This window comes from Thunnus albacares, chromosome 16 (assembly GCF_914725855.1).
Source record: "Thunnus albacares chromosome 16, fThuAlb1.1, whole genome shotgun sequence".
NCBI classification, from domain to species: Eukaryota; Metazoa; Chordata; class Actinopteri; order Scombriformes; family Scombridae; genus Thunnus; species Thunnus albacares.
The window spans coordinates 15,598,404-15,612,756 of NC_058121.1; the positions used below are offsets into that span (position 1 = coordinate 15,598,404).

Sequence of the window (14,353 nt, forward strand, 5' to 3'; positions counted from 1 at the left end):
GTTTCTGATACACTGTGTTGTCCTGACCTCATCTGTAGTAGCCTATGTGCTGATGAAAGAGAAGAAGATGAAAATGTCAAACAATAATCTGATACTATCAGTGATGCAGGTGAAGTATACGCTTGCACATCTGCACAGTGAAATGAAATATGAGGTTTGGCGTGTCTCCCCAGACTATAAATAGAGCAGAATAAAGGCAGACGTCTGCTTAGGTAATTCTAAAGACCTTTTCACAATGAATGGCTCATATTGCAACTGGCAGTTTGACGATGAGCAGATTTAATTGACAGTGGTTAGCAAGAACAGGAGGGGGATCATTCATATCAGGAAGGGGTGCTAGACAAGGTGTTTATTATTTATTATGCACAGTTTTACCTTTAGTGAAGAGTGTGTGTATGTGTATGTGTCTGTATCCGTGTGTGTGTGTGTGTCTCTAAGTGGGTGGAGGTTTCCCCTCTAAGATTCCACTTCCTGCGTTTTGAAGTCTTAGTTGCACATGTACAGTTGTCAAAATAAACAACTGCACATGCACAACATGGAACTTGTACACATGTTAACAAATGAACAGACACAAACATGCTCATTTTACAGGGTCACACAGGTGACAGGGAGGGAACTCATCCTTTGCATCACTAAAATGTTTCTAGGACACTTTAAAACCAAAGGCAGCAAGCAGCACCTGATATGTAATGGAAATGGAACATATTGCTTAAGTGAAGAGTAATGTCTGAACCAGTCTCAACATAACATTTGTTTTGCAGCTTTTTATAAATAGCCTTTTCAAATCTCAGAACTTGTAAACAAAGTTTTGACTCAAACCAAGTCTTTAAAACATATGATAGCAAATATAAAAGGTTTTTTTTTTTCCTTGCCCTTTGGCCTGCTTTATGTCACATTGAATCAAATGAATCATGAATGCGTTTGTGCTCTAACCATTCTGAGGTGTGATTTTTCTCACCTCCATACAAGATCTGAACATTTGTTTCCTTTGGATGCCTTTCAAGCACTCTCTGGTCAAAAATGTGCAACCAGTGTGGCCAGGGAGTTCACGGAAAGTCTGATTAATGAATTAGTGGCGGGCGAGAGAGATTTCAGAGAGCTGGGCAGATTAGATGGATTAAACAGATGGATGGACAGATTGCAAGAAGAATGAGTGGATCAGTGGATTGGCGCTTTGTTTAAATGATTATAAAATTATATTAATGAATGACTAATAAAGTTTGTGGTTTGCATTTATGACATTTTCCTCTGTAACTGAAGTATATTCCACTCTAAGAAGTACACAAAATGGCTGCTGGCAAAGGGAATGGGATCTATGGAATCAAGTGAAAGCAAGACGATTGCAAATCTGTCAACAACAGCATGTAAATCTGAAAACAGATTAATGCTGGTGTAATTGTAGAAGACAAAGCTTACATGCACGTGGGTGAGGGGAGGAGTCCATCCCAAAAGTTGGCAGTGGGTATGAGGTAATGCTTTACATAATTTGCCAAGGGCACCAGGCATCATGGGAAGAGTTTTTCACTGGAACTAACCTCCAGAGAAAATGCAAAACCTACACCCTTGGCAGTCTTGGACAGGTGGTCCAAACAACTAAAGTCAATTTAAAAAAAAAAAAACGCAGGAAAGATCTCTAAATGTAGATGTGTGTGGGACAAGCTGAGTAATTAAAAGGTAATAAAAAACACAATTCTATACTCAAATCAATAGCACAAGTGAATCATTCTAAAAACTTTTGTATTTGATTGACTATCTCCACAGTGTGTATTCAGTGAGCATGTAGATGTAATAAAGTATTCCTAAAAAACATTCCTGGATAATGAATGCTGGATTTCTGTATAGAAATGCAGAACAATGTAGAAATCTAAAGCATTTTTATATACATGTATTACCAATTATTAATCAACATGGGTTTATTTAACCACATAACCACTAAGGATCCCATTCACTACATGTTTGACTTGGGATCAATTCTTCTCAAATGCAGGCCTTTACATACACACCCACACTGACAAACACACACACGCACAAACAATTAACAGTACATAATGTTTGGTCTTCCCAACACAAGATTTGAAAGCCTGGTGGGATGATATCTCAAGCCCAGGGGCCGTCATTAAAAATCATTCAAATGAACCAACCTGTGCACACAATGCTTTTCAAAGGGGGCAGCCATCACAATACCCGCCCTTAACCTGTCCAATCGAGCTCATGCAAATGTCCTCAGCTAAGAGTCAATGGATCCCAGGCTTCCTGCTCAACCTACTATAGTGGGATTTGCATACTCTGGCTCCCTCCTTCAATTTGGTTTCAGATATCAAGATGTAGTTTTTAATATTACCCTCGAGGGAAAAGTCACATTTAGGGCACATGAGGAAAAGAACTATAGACATATTTACAGACATACTTAACATTTAAACACACAGACATACCTCAGGAGACAGAATTTCATTTGCATATTATGAAGTATTGTTTATCTAATTTATCTTGCTTTCTTTTACTACTACTAGTGTTAATTATGTTGTTAACACTGAAACTTATTGATATTTTTAGTTGCTTTTTGTGCTGTGTCTCTTTTAACTGGCCTATTTTTCCTTCTATGTGGGGAATCTTATTTTGCAATCTTGCACGAAAGCTTCTGTATCATTAATTTTCGATTTGAATAGATTAGACGTACCACTCCCCTCAGGCAAAATGAAAATGGCAATGTTTGTGTACACAGGTGTGTACACCTCCATGGGATTTGAAGCCAATGGGTGACTGCAACCAGGCAACCATGTGATACATTGTGTCACAAGCCTGCAGGTACAGTAGCACTTAAAATTAACAGTGCTAGGTTTCCTATGTTACATATGTAACCTCTGACCTAAGAAATATATTTGCAATACTAGGCTGTACAAATAAAATAAAATAAAATACACACACACATTTCTTATATGTAGTTTGGGCTAGGCTAGATTTCATGCTGTACTTAAATCAACCCATATTCAATCTTAAAAATATTTATATTTCTAAATGTCTTGTGCTTCACTTCACTGAGCACTCTGTCCACGCTGTTGCATCAAATAGTGAAATTTGCAGTCCATGGCCATGTGTGTATAATAGTGGCCCTTTATCAGGCCACTATTATGATGACTGCCCTGGGACAATAGGCTCGTCTGGGGTGATTGTAATTACAAGTGACCAGGACAATACGGTCGCGTATGGAGGAACTAATACAATGAGAAGACACATTTATACAAATAAAGCATTAACCCCCCTCCTCCCTGTAATGAATGGCTGAGTGAAGACAGCTCTGGTGCAGGGAGGGAGGTGACCACTGCAACCAAAACAAAATAATAATCATAATACATGGACTGTGCCCATGCAAATAAATTAACAAGGAATAATTCTAATATAAAAAGAAGTTATGCAATACAGCGAATAAAGAAACATGAAGTTATTACTCATCTTTGACAAGAGAAACATACATAACAAGTGAGGAGTACAGTAATGCTGCCTGGTGCGATTTATAGGCAGTTTCATGCCCACAGTCCCCCGTACTAAGCCCACAGTCCCCAAAAAGTGGCACTGACTGCATTATTTTAAGCTTCTTTGTCTAGGCGAGCACAGAAGGTTGTTTTTTTTCAGGTTTTTATCACTGAGAAACATCTGTATCTGTAGCAGGCACTCTGGAAACAGGTTGCCGAGCATAGAAAACGTTTGCAACTTCGCGTTCCCCGCACGCCTAATCCCAATCCGCAATTGTTTACTTCGTTCAAATGCATTAGTTTCCTTCTCCTTTTCACCAGAGAAGAAGTAACTCTCTAAATTTGTTGACAAGAAAAGCGTTTAGCGCGGACGGCCAGTCAAAACGCGCCTTTAACAAGTCTACAGAATACATTGTACTGGTGCAGTCAGGGACGCCTCGTAATTTAGAAAACATCTATGTCATACGGTAGCTCGGTATAGCGCAATTCTTGAAGGCACCAATATATCATATTATATTTGCAGTGAGTGCCTATATTATTCAATCACCATTTGATCCTCACAGTTATATTATGCAATTTTATGGTGTAGATCTTTCAAGGCAGTGTAAAACGATTTAGGTGGAGGGAGTCTCTTTAAAGGGAAAAAAGTATAACATAATATATTTTATGAAGATACATTAACACAATGTTGTAATTGATATCGCTTTCCCGGACGTCAATTAAAAATTCAGACTTTTCCCAAGTCGTATTTACAAAACGTCGGACGGCATTTGAAGTGGACATTTACAAGACATGCGCAGTAGGCTCTGCTTGTCAGGAGCGCCAAATTTACCGGGATCCGAAGGGAGGAGCTGCAGAAGGGGCTGCTATAGTTAAAATTAATGTCAACCTGCCTCCTCGCCGGGAGAACGAACCCAGCACAGATAGCGAAAGTACGTGCTCAGCGCAACCTGCGAGCCGCTCTTCACATATTAACATGGCTCGGCGGCCGAGAAACAGGTAAGCTCACACAGACCTTTTACTCCCCAATTTTCCCATTTTCTTTTTTTCTGTAAGTGCATGTAATTAGTAGTTAGCTTACACTTCTGTCTCTTGTGTTAAGTATAACTTCTGTGAGATACTGCGCGAGGCTGAGCGGTTCATGAAGCATCTTATTGACAAGAGTTTATGTTTTAATTCATGAACTCTTTAGATTTTGTATTCTCCTTTTTGTGTGTTTTGTGAACAGTTTTGTTTTGTGGCCGGGTAGTGGTGTGGTTGTTTCGCTCGCGCGCTCATGACAGGTGGTGGTCATCTGGCATGTGCGCTCCTCGCGCTGCTGTCAGTGGTGAGAGAGAGAAAGGGGTAGAGCTCCCTCTCCCTCTCTGTCTGTCTGTTTTAAACCACACGCACACATACGCTCACACACACACTCACACACACGACAGGCGCGTGCCACGTCGTGCACAAGACGTTGCGTGGACATTGGTTTTAATAGGACTCTTTAATAATACAAAATCAAACACTATGCAGCATGCCGTCTATCTACCTCTGTCTTAACGCTCTCATAGACTTAAATGTTTTGCAACAAACAGTTTCATAGGCTAAATTTAGTTTTGGTAGCTTTTGGAAATGTTTTCAATGTATTGCGCTTGGCTTTTCTGGGAGCCCTCACCACAGTCAGCCACGCAGATGTTTTCATTTTCACGATTGTTTAACGTGCAAACTGGGTCTTATAACGTAAAGGTCATTTTAAAACCGGCTTTTTGAAACCTGCGTACACCCTGAATAACGCCGCAGCATCTCTGTGACCGAGGGGCGCTCACTGTTATTTTGGAAACTGCGCTTTCGCAGCGTGCTCTATGTGCACTTGTCTCAAGGGGAGGCTACTTTTTTTTTTGTATATCTCTTGTTTTGACACACAAATCGCCACAACTTGAAGTCTCACTCACTCTCACCCAGCTCAACTTTTTGTAGACTTTCTGGATTTCATCGGTCGGCACCAGTTTTCCCTGAAAAGCATCTGGTTACTTTACGCATTGCATAAACTTCGTGCGTCAGGTTTTTTTTTTTCCAGTGTGTTATTGGTTTATTCTCATGGTTTTAGGCAGATAAGCTGAAGGTGCCACGCCAGTTCACTTGTTACAAAACTATCCCGCTGATTGAGATAAGGGCCGTGATCAGCATTAAACAGTTTCAGTTGATTCATCATTCTCAAGATGAGTTGGGTTTGGTGTATTCGTTCTCGTTCGTTTGCTTGTTTGTGCAAGTAAATTCTTTGCTATCTTTTTTCTTATTCGGTGTCTTATTTTTTCCTGTTTCTCTGAAAAGCATGAGAGAGGTTTAATGATTAAAATGGGAAATTAGCTTTTTTCATACAACTGACAGAAATTAGTCTGTTATATTGATATGCTTAAAACAAACTGACTGCAATACAATCCCCCTTTTGTGCGTGTTTCTCTGTATAGATGGTAATCAAGAAGTCATGCGTTTAGGTAAATGGACAGAAATAAGGAAGATAATTAACTGTAAATATCCTCTTGTGCAAGAACACACATACACACACCTCAGTGGGGTTGCTGTTCACCTGTTGCTCTGTATGACACCAAAGTACCCTCCACGTTGTCCGCGTTCTGCATTCTGATTGGCTAACCAACCACTCAGCGTCAGTGTGTGTGTGTGTGTCCGTGTGTGTGTGTGTGTGTGTGTTGTGTGCTGTACAATGCAAGTGCAGGTCTGAACACGCCAGGGTCACGAAATTATGATCGCATGTGCCAATCCCAGTATCTGTGGAAACCAAAAACATTGGAACCTGTTCATCCATCCATCCCCCTCCCTCCCTCCCTCCCACTTGCTGTTCTTCTCTCTCTCTTTTTTTTTCTCTCTCCCCTTGTGGGTGTCTTGGCTAAAAGCCTGCACCCAAACCTTCAAGAATGACTGGTTCTGTCTGTGTTGACACCTGATGAGTTAAAGAGTGGGCTGAGTTCTTTATGCACTCTGTAAAGAGATGATTAGGGAGTTGTTTGAAAATAGACAGGTACTTATTGTGCTGTTATTGACCTTTCTGTTATCTTACACCATTCTTTTTCACACAACCACCGCCTCTAATTTAAAATGTGTCTGTCCTCTCTGTGTGCAGTGTTTACAGTAGTGAGGAGGATGAGGAGGAAACCGAGATGTACGAACATGATTACGATGGAGCACTGGCAAAGGCAGGGAAACGCCACCTTGGAAAAACACGCTGGACACGTGAAGAGGTACAAACACACACACACACACCCTTGCCTAAACAATTCAAAGCCCTCAATAAAAAATATTGTCTCAGGAGAGATCACTTCCCAGGAACCAGGGAACCTTTATCTGACAGATTGCAATGTGTATTGTCTTTTTCAGGATGAGAAGTTGAAGAAACTTGTAGAGCATCATGGATCAGAGGACTGGAAACTCATTGCTAGCTTACTAACTGTAAGTAGTAGGCCTGTGGGTAAACATACACATGCTTGTATGCTTACACAAACGCATACACCTGTGCACACACACGCATGAACCATATTCTTTTAGCAAAATTTTATTTTTGGTATTCCTAGCATTAGCAAATCTAAGGTCTGATGATTTGTATGCATGTTATGTATAACCTCTCATAGTGTAAGGATGATAACTAATGCCCTCGCTCTCTAACACACCAGAATCGTACAGATGTGCAATGTCAGCACAGGTGGCAGAAGGTTCTCAACCCAGAACTCATCAAAGGGCCGTGGACTAAAGAGGAGGACCAGAGGGTAAGAACAGCCTTACTTTAGAAACCCTTAAAATAAAATGATGATGATGAAACAATGATTGAACCACATTTGGTTTTGCATACCTTCACATAGCAATACAGAGCCACTTTTAATATAGCACAGCCTAGAAACATTGAGTAAGTTAGTTCTATTAATTTAATTACATCCTCATAATACATGAAGATGTTTCAGTCCTAAAGAACTATCAATAATGGCCTTTAACGCTGTTAGGGCTGTGTTACATGAGTTTTTTTGGAGTAATGTATTTCGATACTACTCACAGGAAACTGGCAATCAAGTGTCATCCAGCGTAAAAAAAAACAATTACTTTGTGTTCCTGTGTGATTAAAGCAACTATTCTGTAGCAACGTCTTGGCTGCTGTTGCACATTTTTAGTTTCCCAAAAAGTTGCTGTTACACAACATGTGTAGTCTCTTAAACCCTGTGAGGTGTTTATTGAACTTGTCCAAAGGAGTTATATTTCCACCCAGATGCCACTGTAATGATTAGCAGAGTAGCTAACGTTCCACTGGAAACTCCCTCACTGCTCTCCAGCAGGTGTTCTCAATCACCTATACAAGTTAAAAGATAAAGAAAAAAGGGAAGGAGTGAGGAAAGCAGAGGAGAAGCATTCACTAACACAATGTAGGAATATCTGGGATTTTTATGGATGACTAATTGTTTTTCTTTGTCAATTTCTCTCTCTTATTTTGTCATATCCTATCTATTCTACACCACATTTGGCTTTCATCTCTTCACCTTGTTATTTATCTTACTCTGTACCCCTCTACTTCTCCCTCTCCTCCCTGTTATTGCTCCTTCCTTCCTCTTTTCTCATGCCCCTCCACTACTATTCATTTCTCTTCCTTTTTCAACGCTCTTCCTTCTCCCCTGTCATCTTTCCTCTTTCTCTTTCCCATGCACACAAAAACACACATTTACCCCAGGTGATAGAGCTGGTTCAGAAGTACGGAGCCAAGCGCTGGTCGGTGATAGCCAAGCACCTGAAGGGGCGTATCGGCAAGCAGTGCCGCGAGCGCTGGCACAACCACCTGAACCCAGAGGTGAAGAAGACTTCATGGACCGAGGAGGAGGACCGAATCATCTACCAGGCACACGAGAAGCTGGGCAACCGTTGGGCTGAAATCGCTAAGCTGCTCCCTGGCAGGTGAGGCAGACATGGAAGAGAAAAAGAGAATGAAAAGGAGGTGTAAAAAGAGAAGCAAGAGAAATCACTGAACCCTTGTTGGTTGGATGTGCAATGTTGCGGTTGAGAGGGTGAAATATAGGGGAGGCCACTGAAGGAGGGATGAAAAGAGAAGAAATAAATGAGGAAAGAGATGAAGTGATCACAATACATGAGAGAAGATGGACGTGTAAATACAGAAAGTAAGAAAGAGAAGAAAGAGGTTAAAAGACAATGTCAGGACAGAGAAAGGCATAGAATCAAATGACAATGGGATTGAGAGAAGAAAAGATACTGTAGTTTTGACATGATTGTAATTGCCCTGTGCTGATAACATTATCAAAGTTGTGTGTGTGAGACTATCTGTGTCGGCATCTGTGTGTGCCTGTGTATTGATAGTGCTATCAAGTACCACTAGAGGTCCAGGATGTCTTTGCATGCTTATGGGTGTGAGGATGTGTTTTATGACAGATAACCTTTAATAATACGTGTCATTCATGCCATGCAGGACCGACAATGCCATAAAGAACCACTGGAACTCCACCATGAGGCGGAAGGTGGAACAGGAAGGCTATCTTCAGAACACGTCAAAGAACAACAACTCCTCACACTCCATCAGCCACGGCTACGTCAAGACCACCAATCATATTATGGGTTTCCCCCACCACTCGCCCAATCACGCGCAGCTGTCACCACTCAACTACAGCTACATTCATGACACACACAGAGTGAGTGGACTAAAATTTGGGATGTTGGAAGGAAAACTAAATGCTAATGATTGTGCAGCTGCAAAAAAAAATTCTTTATTTGATGTGGATTGTTGTTTCTGATTTGCGTAACAGGTGCCCTTCCCCATGGCCTTGCATTTAAACATCGTGAACATTCCCCAGCATGGAACAGCTGCTATACAGGTAAAAAAAAAAAAAAAAAAAAAAAGCAAGTAAACACAGTGTAACTGATCACTATAGGGAGGAAACAGTAATACGTTGTTGAACAAGGTTGAATTAGCACTAATATCTGCCCTCCTGCTTTCTTTTTCTACTTTCAGAGACACTATAGTGAGGAGGACCCTGAGAAGGAGCAGAGGGTGAAAGAGATCGAACTGCTGCTTATGTCAACAGAGAATGAGCTTAGAGGCCAGCCATCACTACCAGTGAGTCGTGTGTGTGTGTGTGTGTGTGTGTGTGTGTGTGTGTGTGTGTGTGTGTGTGTGTGTGTGTGTGTGTGTGTGTCTGTAAGTGTGGGTGGGGGGGAGTGTGAGTGTGAGTGTGACAGCACAATTTATGTCAATGTGGGTCGACCCTGGCTTTAAGGACAGTGGTTGGATCTGGTGTGAATAAGAAGGAGGAAACATCTGGGGGGCCTGTTTCTGCAAAAGTGATGAAATAGCACCTTATCTCACCATTAGTGTGTGTCTGCATCTGCATGACCCCTTGTGCAACCCAACACTAATGCCACCCTGCTGCTAGCTTTATGTTAAAGTTCCCTTTCTCCTTCTCTTTTTCTCATTTGTTCAGTTTTTACACATCATCCCTTATTGTCAGCCTTGCATTTTCTTTCTTATGCTTGTTTGACACTTTTTCTCACTCTTGAGTGCTTTCACACATGATTGTTCTTTGGCAGTTATTTCTAGCCTTCCTGATTAATATCCCTTTCTTACACAGATGAACTTGCCCTATACGAACTGGGCCAGCCAGTGCTCTCTGACCAACAGCTCAGAGGGTGTGGCTATGTCGTTACCTCATCACCAAGCAGCCGCCCCTGCCCTGCCTCTTGATCAGAGCTGCCTACCTGAGGAGAGCGCCTCTGCAACACGTGCCCACAGCAACAATGTCAGCAATAATAACAACAACAACAACAGCAACAGCCACCACAGCAGTCCAACTTTCTCAAATACTATTCCAGAGTTCATGGAATCAGAGTTCTTTGAATCAGTAAGTATCTGCGTTACATATCAAAAATATGTTATGTCCTCGGACTATATGTGAACAACACATTTTGTTCCTTTTTGTGTGACATGACCAACTGTGACCAGATGAAAAAAACATAGCTTAGCAATTAGCAACATAGATTTTGTTTAGTGGTGGGCCTTGACCCATATTTTCCTACCCTTTCCCCAGCGCCTCGCCTCAGTGGGTGAGGCCAGTACCAGCGGGTTCTCGGATAGGAACGTTTTCAGAACAGACAGGGTCTTGCCCAATCAGGGCTCAAGAACGGCTCACGGAGCATGGGCTGGTGTCATCTGCTCAACTCCCAAGCCCTCGTCAGTCAGAAACCTACCCTTTTCACCCTCACAGGTAGTTAAAGTAGCTGCGTGCGATCAGAATCCATCCAATCACCAACTTGCCATCTGATGACATCAATAACTAATCATTCAGAGCTAGTGTTTCTCCTGTCGTTTCTCCTCCATCCATTTGTTTTACTTGAATCGTTTAATTTATAGCATGTCTTTTCTCTTTTCCTCTCCATTTCTGTAATGTGCTCCCACAATCTACCACATCGTTACTGCTTAAAACCTGTCTGCCACTTTGACTGATTAGTCTCCTTCCTTTTGTCTCGCAGTTTTTCAACCCGTCAGTGAGCCCAGAACACTCCGACAGCGACAGTTTACCAATGAGCTCGCCTGTAGACTCTAAGCCTCTGATCGACCACACTGTCAGGCCTCAGAAAGAGAATGAAATGTGAGTGGCTCTACTTTTTTAATCTGTTTCATTATGCAGATTTGTGTTAAATCATGCTTTACAAACAACCGTCTCTGTTTCTCTCTCTCAGGTTCAGAACTCCAAACATTCGTCGTTCAATCCTGGAGTCCTCTCCCTGCACACCCACACCTTTCAGGTCAGCCCTGGCCCTGCAGGAGGCCAAGTATGGACTCAAACTACTGGTGAGCATGACCTTAGAAATATCTGAGTCTTGAATTTGTCTTGTTTACCACTGTCGTGCTTGTTATAGTGTCCACGTGACTCACTTGGGGTATTTGTGTCTTTTCCAGAACCCCCCTTTGGATCAGCAGATGGTTGAGTCCATTAAGCAGGAGCCTATGGAGTGTGCCATCGAGCAGCCTCCTCTCAAGAAGATAAAGCAAGAGGTACTTTCCACTTTTTCAATATAAGTACATACACATATGCAAAAACCACACAGACAAATGTGTCTGTGAGACCGACAAAAGAACTTTTCGTTTTTATGTCGAGAAAGCAAAGGTGAAAAGTGGAATTTACTTTCAGTTTACAATTTTGATTAAAAAAAATGTGGCTAAATGTTTTTCAGTTTTGTAACACAATCATTGTCTATTTTGTGAATCCTTTGAAGTCACTGTAGTTAAGAGAGATCAGTAGTATTGTTTGTGGCTATCTGTTTGCAAGTAGCCGTGTTTGCATGACTCCCGATAATTATGTACATTGTGTGACCTTGATTGGTTTTGCGGGTTTTGTCAAAGGTGGAGTCCCCATGTGAGAGAAGCCTGTGTATGCAGTGGGAAGGACAAGGCCTTTTCACACAGCTCTTCTCCCCCAGCGGCCCTGCACAGGAAGTACCTGTAAGCTGACATTTGACCTTTGACCTTATAGTTCATATGTTCTCTAATGTGTAGCTGTCTTTAATTACTTACAAGAATCCTTAGAATATTTTAAGGACATCCCCTCTTCTGCTTCCTGAGCTGTTCTGTTGTTAATACGTTTTTGCATTTTTTTTTTTGTTCAGGACTTAATTACTAGCTCATTATTGAGCGAAGATGGACACAAAACTTACCACATCCCTCGCAGGACCATGGGCAGCCCTCTACAGGTGTGTATAGTATATGTTTGTTTGTATGCATGTATTTATCTAAATTGAATCCTTTCTTTTTCGTCTTAACCATGAAAATTCATCATCCTGTCTTTCTCTCACCAACAGCAGCTCAGTTCCTGGGAGCAGGTGACCTGTGGGAAAACAGAGGAGCACGTTTTGGCCTCAGAGCAGAGCCACAAGTACATCAACACTTATCCTACGAGGACACTGGTCATGTAGACAGAGACACACGTTGATCTGGAAACATCAACATTCCCTGCGCTGGGAAAACCCACGGGTTTCATATTTGTTGTGGTACAACAGTTGGGAGAGGCTCTATGCCATCGGTGTTTTTACACTCACACTTGTTGGATTTCAACCAACCAAAGACTGTCTTTTTTTGTTTTTGAAATCTTTTATATAGAATTTGCATTTGGGCTTTTATAAATGTACGTCCTATCTCTTTTGGTCCTGTCGATGTATTATTATCAATGTTGTATTATAAATGGGAAAAGGTAGCTATATAATTTGCATTTGGGCTGTATTATTAATTACGAATTTTGATATTAATATAAAGAACAAGTTGATTAATTTATTTCTTTCGTTTTGATGATGACTTTGTTGTTGTATTTTTTACAATTGGCCAATGGAGCAGTGTTTTAAGTTAAGTATTTAAGCCCTATTAGCATTATCCAAAGGCATATTAATGAATTGAAAACTGACCTCTGTATTTCAGTCATGAATCTTTTATTTTTTCTTTTCTTTTTTTTTTTTTTAATAGGCTATAATGGGTCTACTGAGAATTTCAAGTGTTTGGTCTAGGTCACCTCATGTTAACACTTAACTACTGAACAAGAATTGCTGTCTGTTCTTATTCAACTATGAATGGTCATGTTTTACACGACAGAAGGGGCCAACCTTACTAGTATTATCTGATTACTACATTGGCACCTTTTTATTTCATGAAAATTGAGCTTTCATTTCAACTTTGAATTTATGTCTGGCCTTTACAGTGTCCTGTGACGTGAAACATTCAATGAACAAACATTGTACTTGTTAAAATTTAAGTATATACACAGTATATTTATACGTTTAAAAAAAAATCTGAATTTAGCTTATATGTTTGAAACCATGAGCTTCATCCATTAAGAGTAAGATCAAGCTGCACTTGAATGTTATGTTCTCCATAAAAAAGAGAGAGTACTAAACACTGATATTTTATATAATGCTACAAACAAAAGCCCAATCGAAACTTTTGCATGGTTGTTGTTTTTTTACACATTTCTTTGAATAGTTTTGTACTGTTTTATAATGCATATTCAATCAGCATGTTGCTTTCTTACTAAGACTGCAGTAGCCCATGTCAAACACTTAGGAGACAATCTTTTTTTATACAGTTAATGCCTTTTTTATACTAGCTTTTGAGCAAAAATGATTTTATAAAAGCATTTATACATGCCAAGTTTTCATGTTTTTATACTTTTATATACTGCCTAGTAAATAAAGTGTGTTGTTTTTATTACAGCCTTGTGTTCAGTGTTTTTTTGTATGTTTTGAAGGGAAATAAGCAAACTTAGGTACTTGTAGATACATAGGTTATTCAGTGAACATAACATAAAGTTGAAGATGTAATAGTGATCACAATTCAGAAGCCTTCTCAAGTCCCTCTGAGATAATAAACATTTCCATATATTTAAGCTGTAAATATGCTTTTATCAGTCATAACCTTAGTCCAAACAGCCTGCAGTGGTTTAAGTTTCAAGTGTCAATAGCACTGAAGCCTCTATTGTCTTGGATAATTCCTCTATTTGAAGTAAATGAATTATTTGCTCTCCAGTGTCTACAAAGTGTAACCTATCTTGAGTATTCAAATTTTTATGAGGACTGTAGTATTCAAATACTCCACCCTCACCTCCCACCCACACACACTCACACACATGTACCCACAATCCTACAGATACAAAGGTTTGCAGTCATAAAGTTGCGCCGAGCATATCATAAAACTTTCCCTCCATCTGCCAATTACTTAGTGAGTCCAGAGTTTATCAGCTAGCTAAGGTAATAAGCAAATGTCCCCAACCGTTGCCTCTTTTTCTGTGGATAAGGGGGACCACTCACCACATTGAAAGTTACAGACTTACTTTGGTCTCCTTTTACACAGAGCCTGGGACTTA

The 14,353-nt window shown here is 40.5% G+C and overlaps 1 protein-coding gene across 3 annotated transcripts; it reads left to right on the top strand.

Moving 5' to 3' along the window:
- Positions 1–4,287: 4,287 nt before the first annotated feature.
- Positions 4,288–13,679, top strand: myb (v-myb avian myeloblastosis viral oncogene homolog). 3 transcript variants are annotated; one of them, XM_044329988.1, is made up of 16 exons: positions 4,288–4,469; positions 6,589–6,706; positions 6,843–6,914; positions 7,136–7,228; positions 8,176–8,396; positions 8,923–9,142; positions 9,257–9,325; positions 9,463–9,567; positions 10,079–10,348; positions 10,535–10,711; positions 10,977–11,095; positions 11,187–11,298; positions 11,407–11,502; positions 11,851–11,949; positions 12,114–12,197; positions 12,306–13,679. In XM_044329988.1, the coding sequence occupies exons 1-16, from the start codon at positions 4,447–4,449 to the stop codon at positions 12,417–12,419; spliced, it is 1,992 nt and encodes a 663-aa protein (XP_044185923.1). In that variant the 5' UTR covers positions 4,288–4,446; the 3' UTR covers positions 12,420–13,679. The 3 variants fall into 3 exon arrangements, with proteins under 3 accessions (XP_044185923.1, XP_044185921.1, XP_044185922.1); XM_044329986.1 differs by having other exon boundaries at positions 4,353–4,469; positions 12,309–13,679; XM_044329987.1 differs by lacking the exon at positions 10,535–10,711 and having other exon boundaries at positions 4,353–4,469.
- Positions 13,680–14,353: the final 674 nt, after the last annotated feature.

Coding starts and splice junctions, on each gene's coding strand:
- myb (XM_044329988.1), top strand. CDS start 4,447: ATGGCTCGGCGGCCGAGAAACAG. Junction 6,915..7,135: donor TCATTGCTAGCTTACTAACT/GTAAGTAGTAGG, acceptor CTAACACACCAG/AATCGTACAGATGTGCAATG. Junction 9,568..10,078: donor GAGGCCAGCCATCACTACCA/GTGAGTCGTGTG, acceptor TTTCTTACACAG/ATGAACTTGCCCTATACGAA.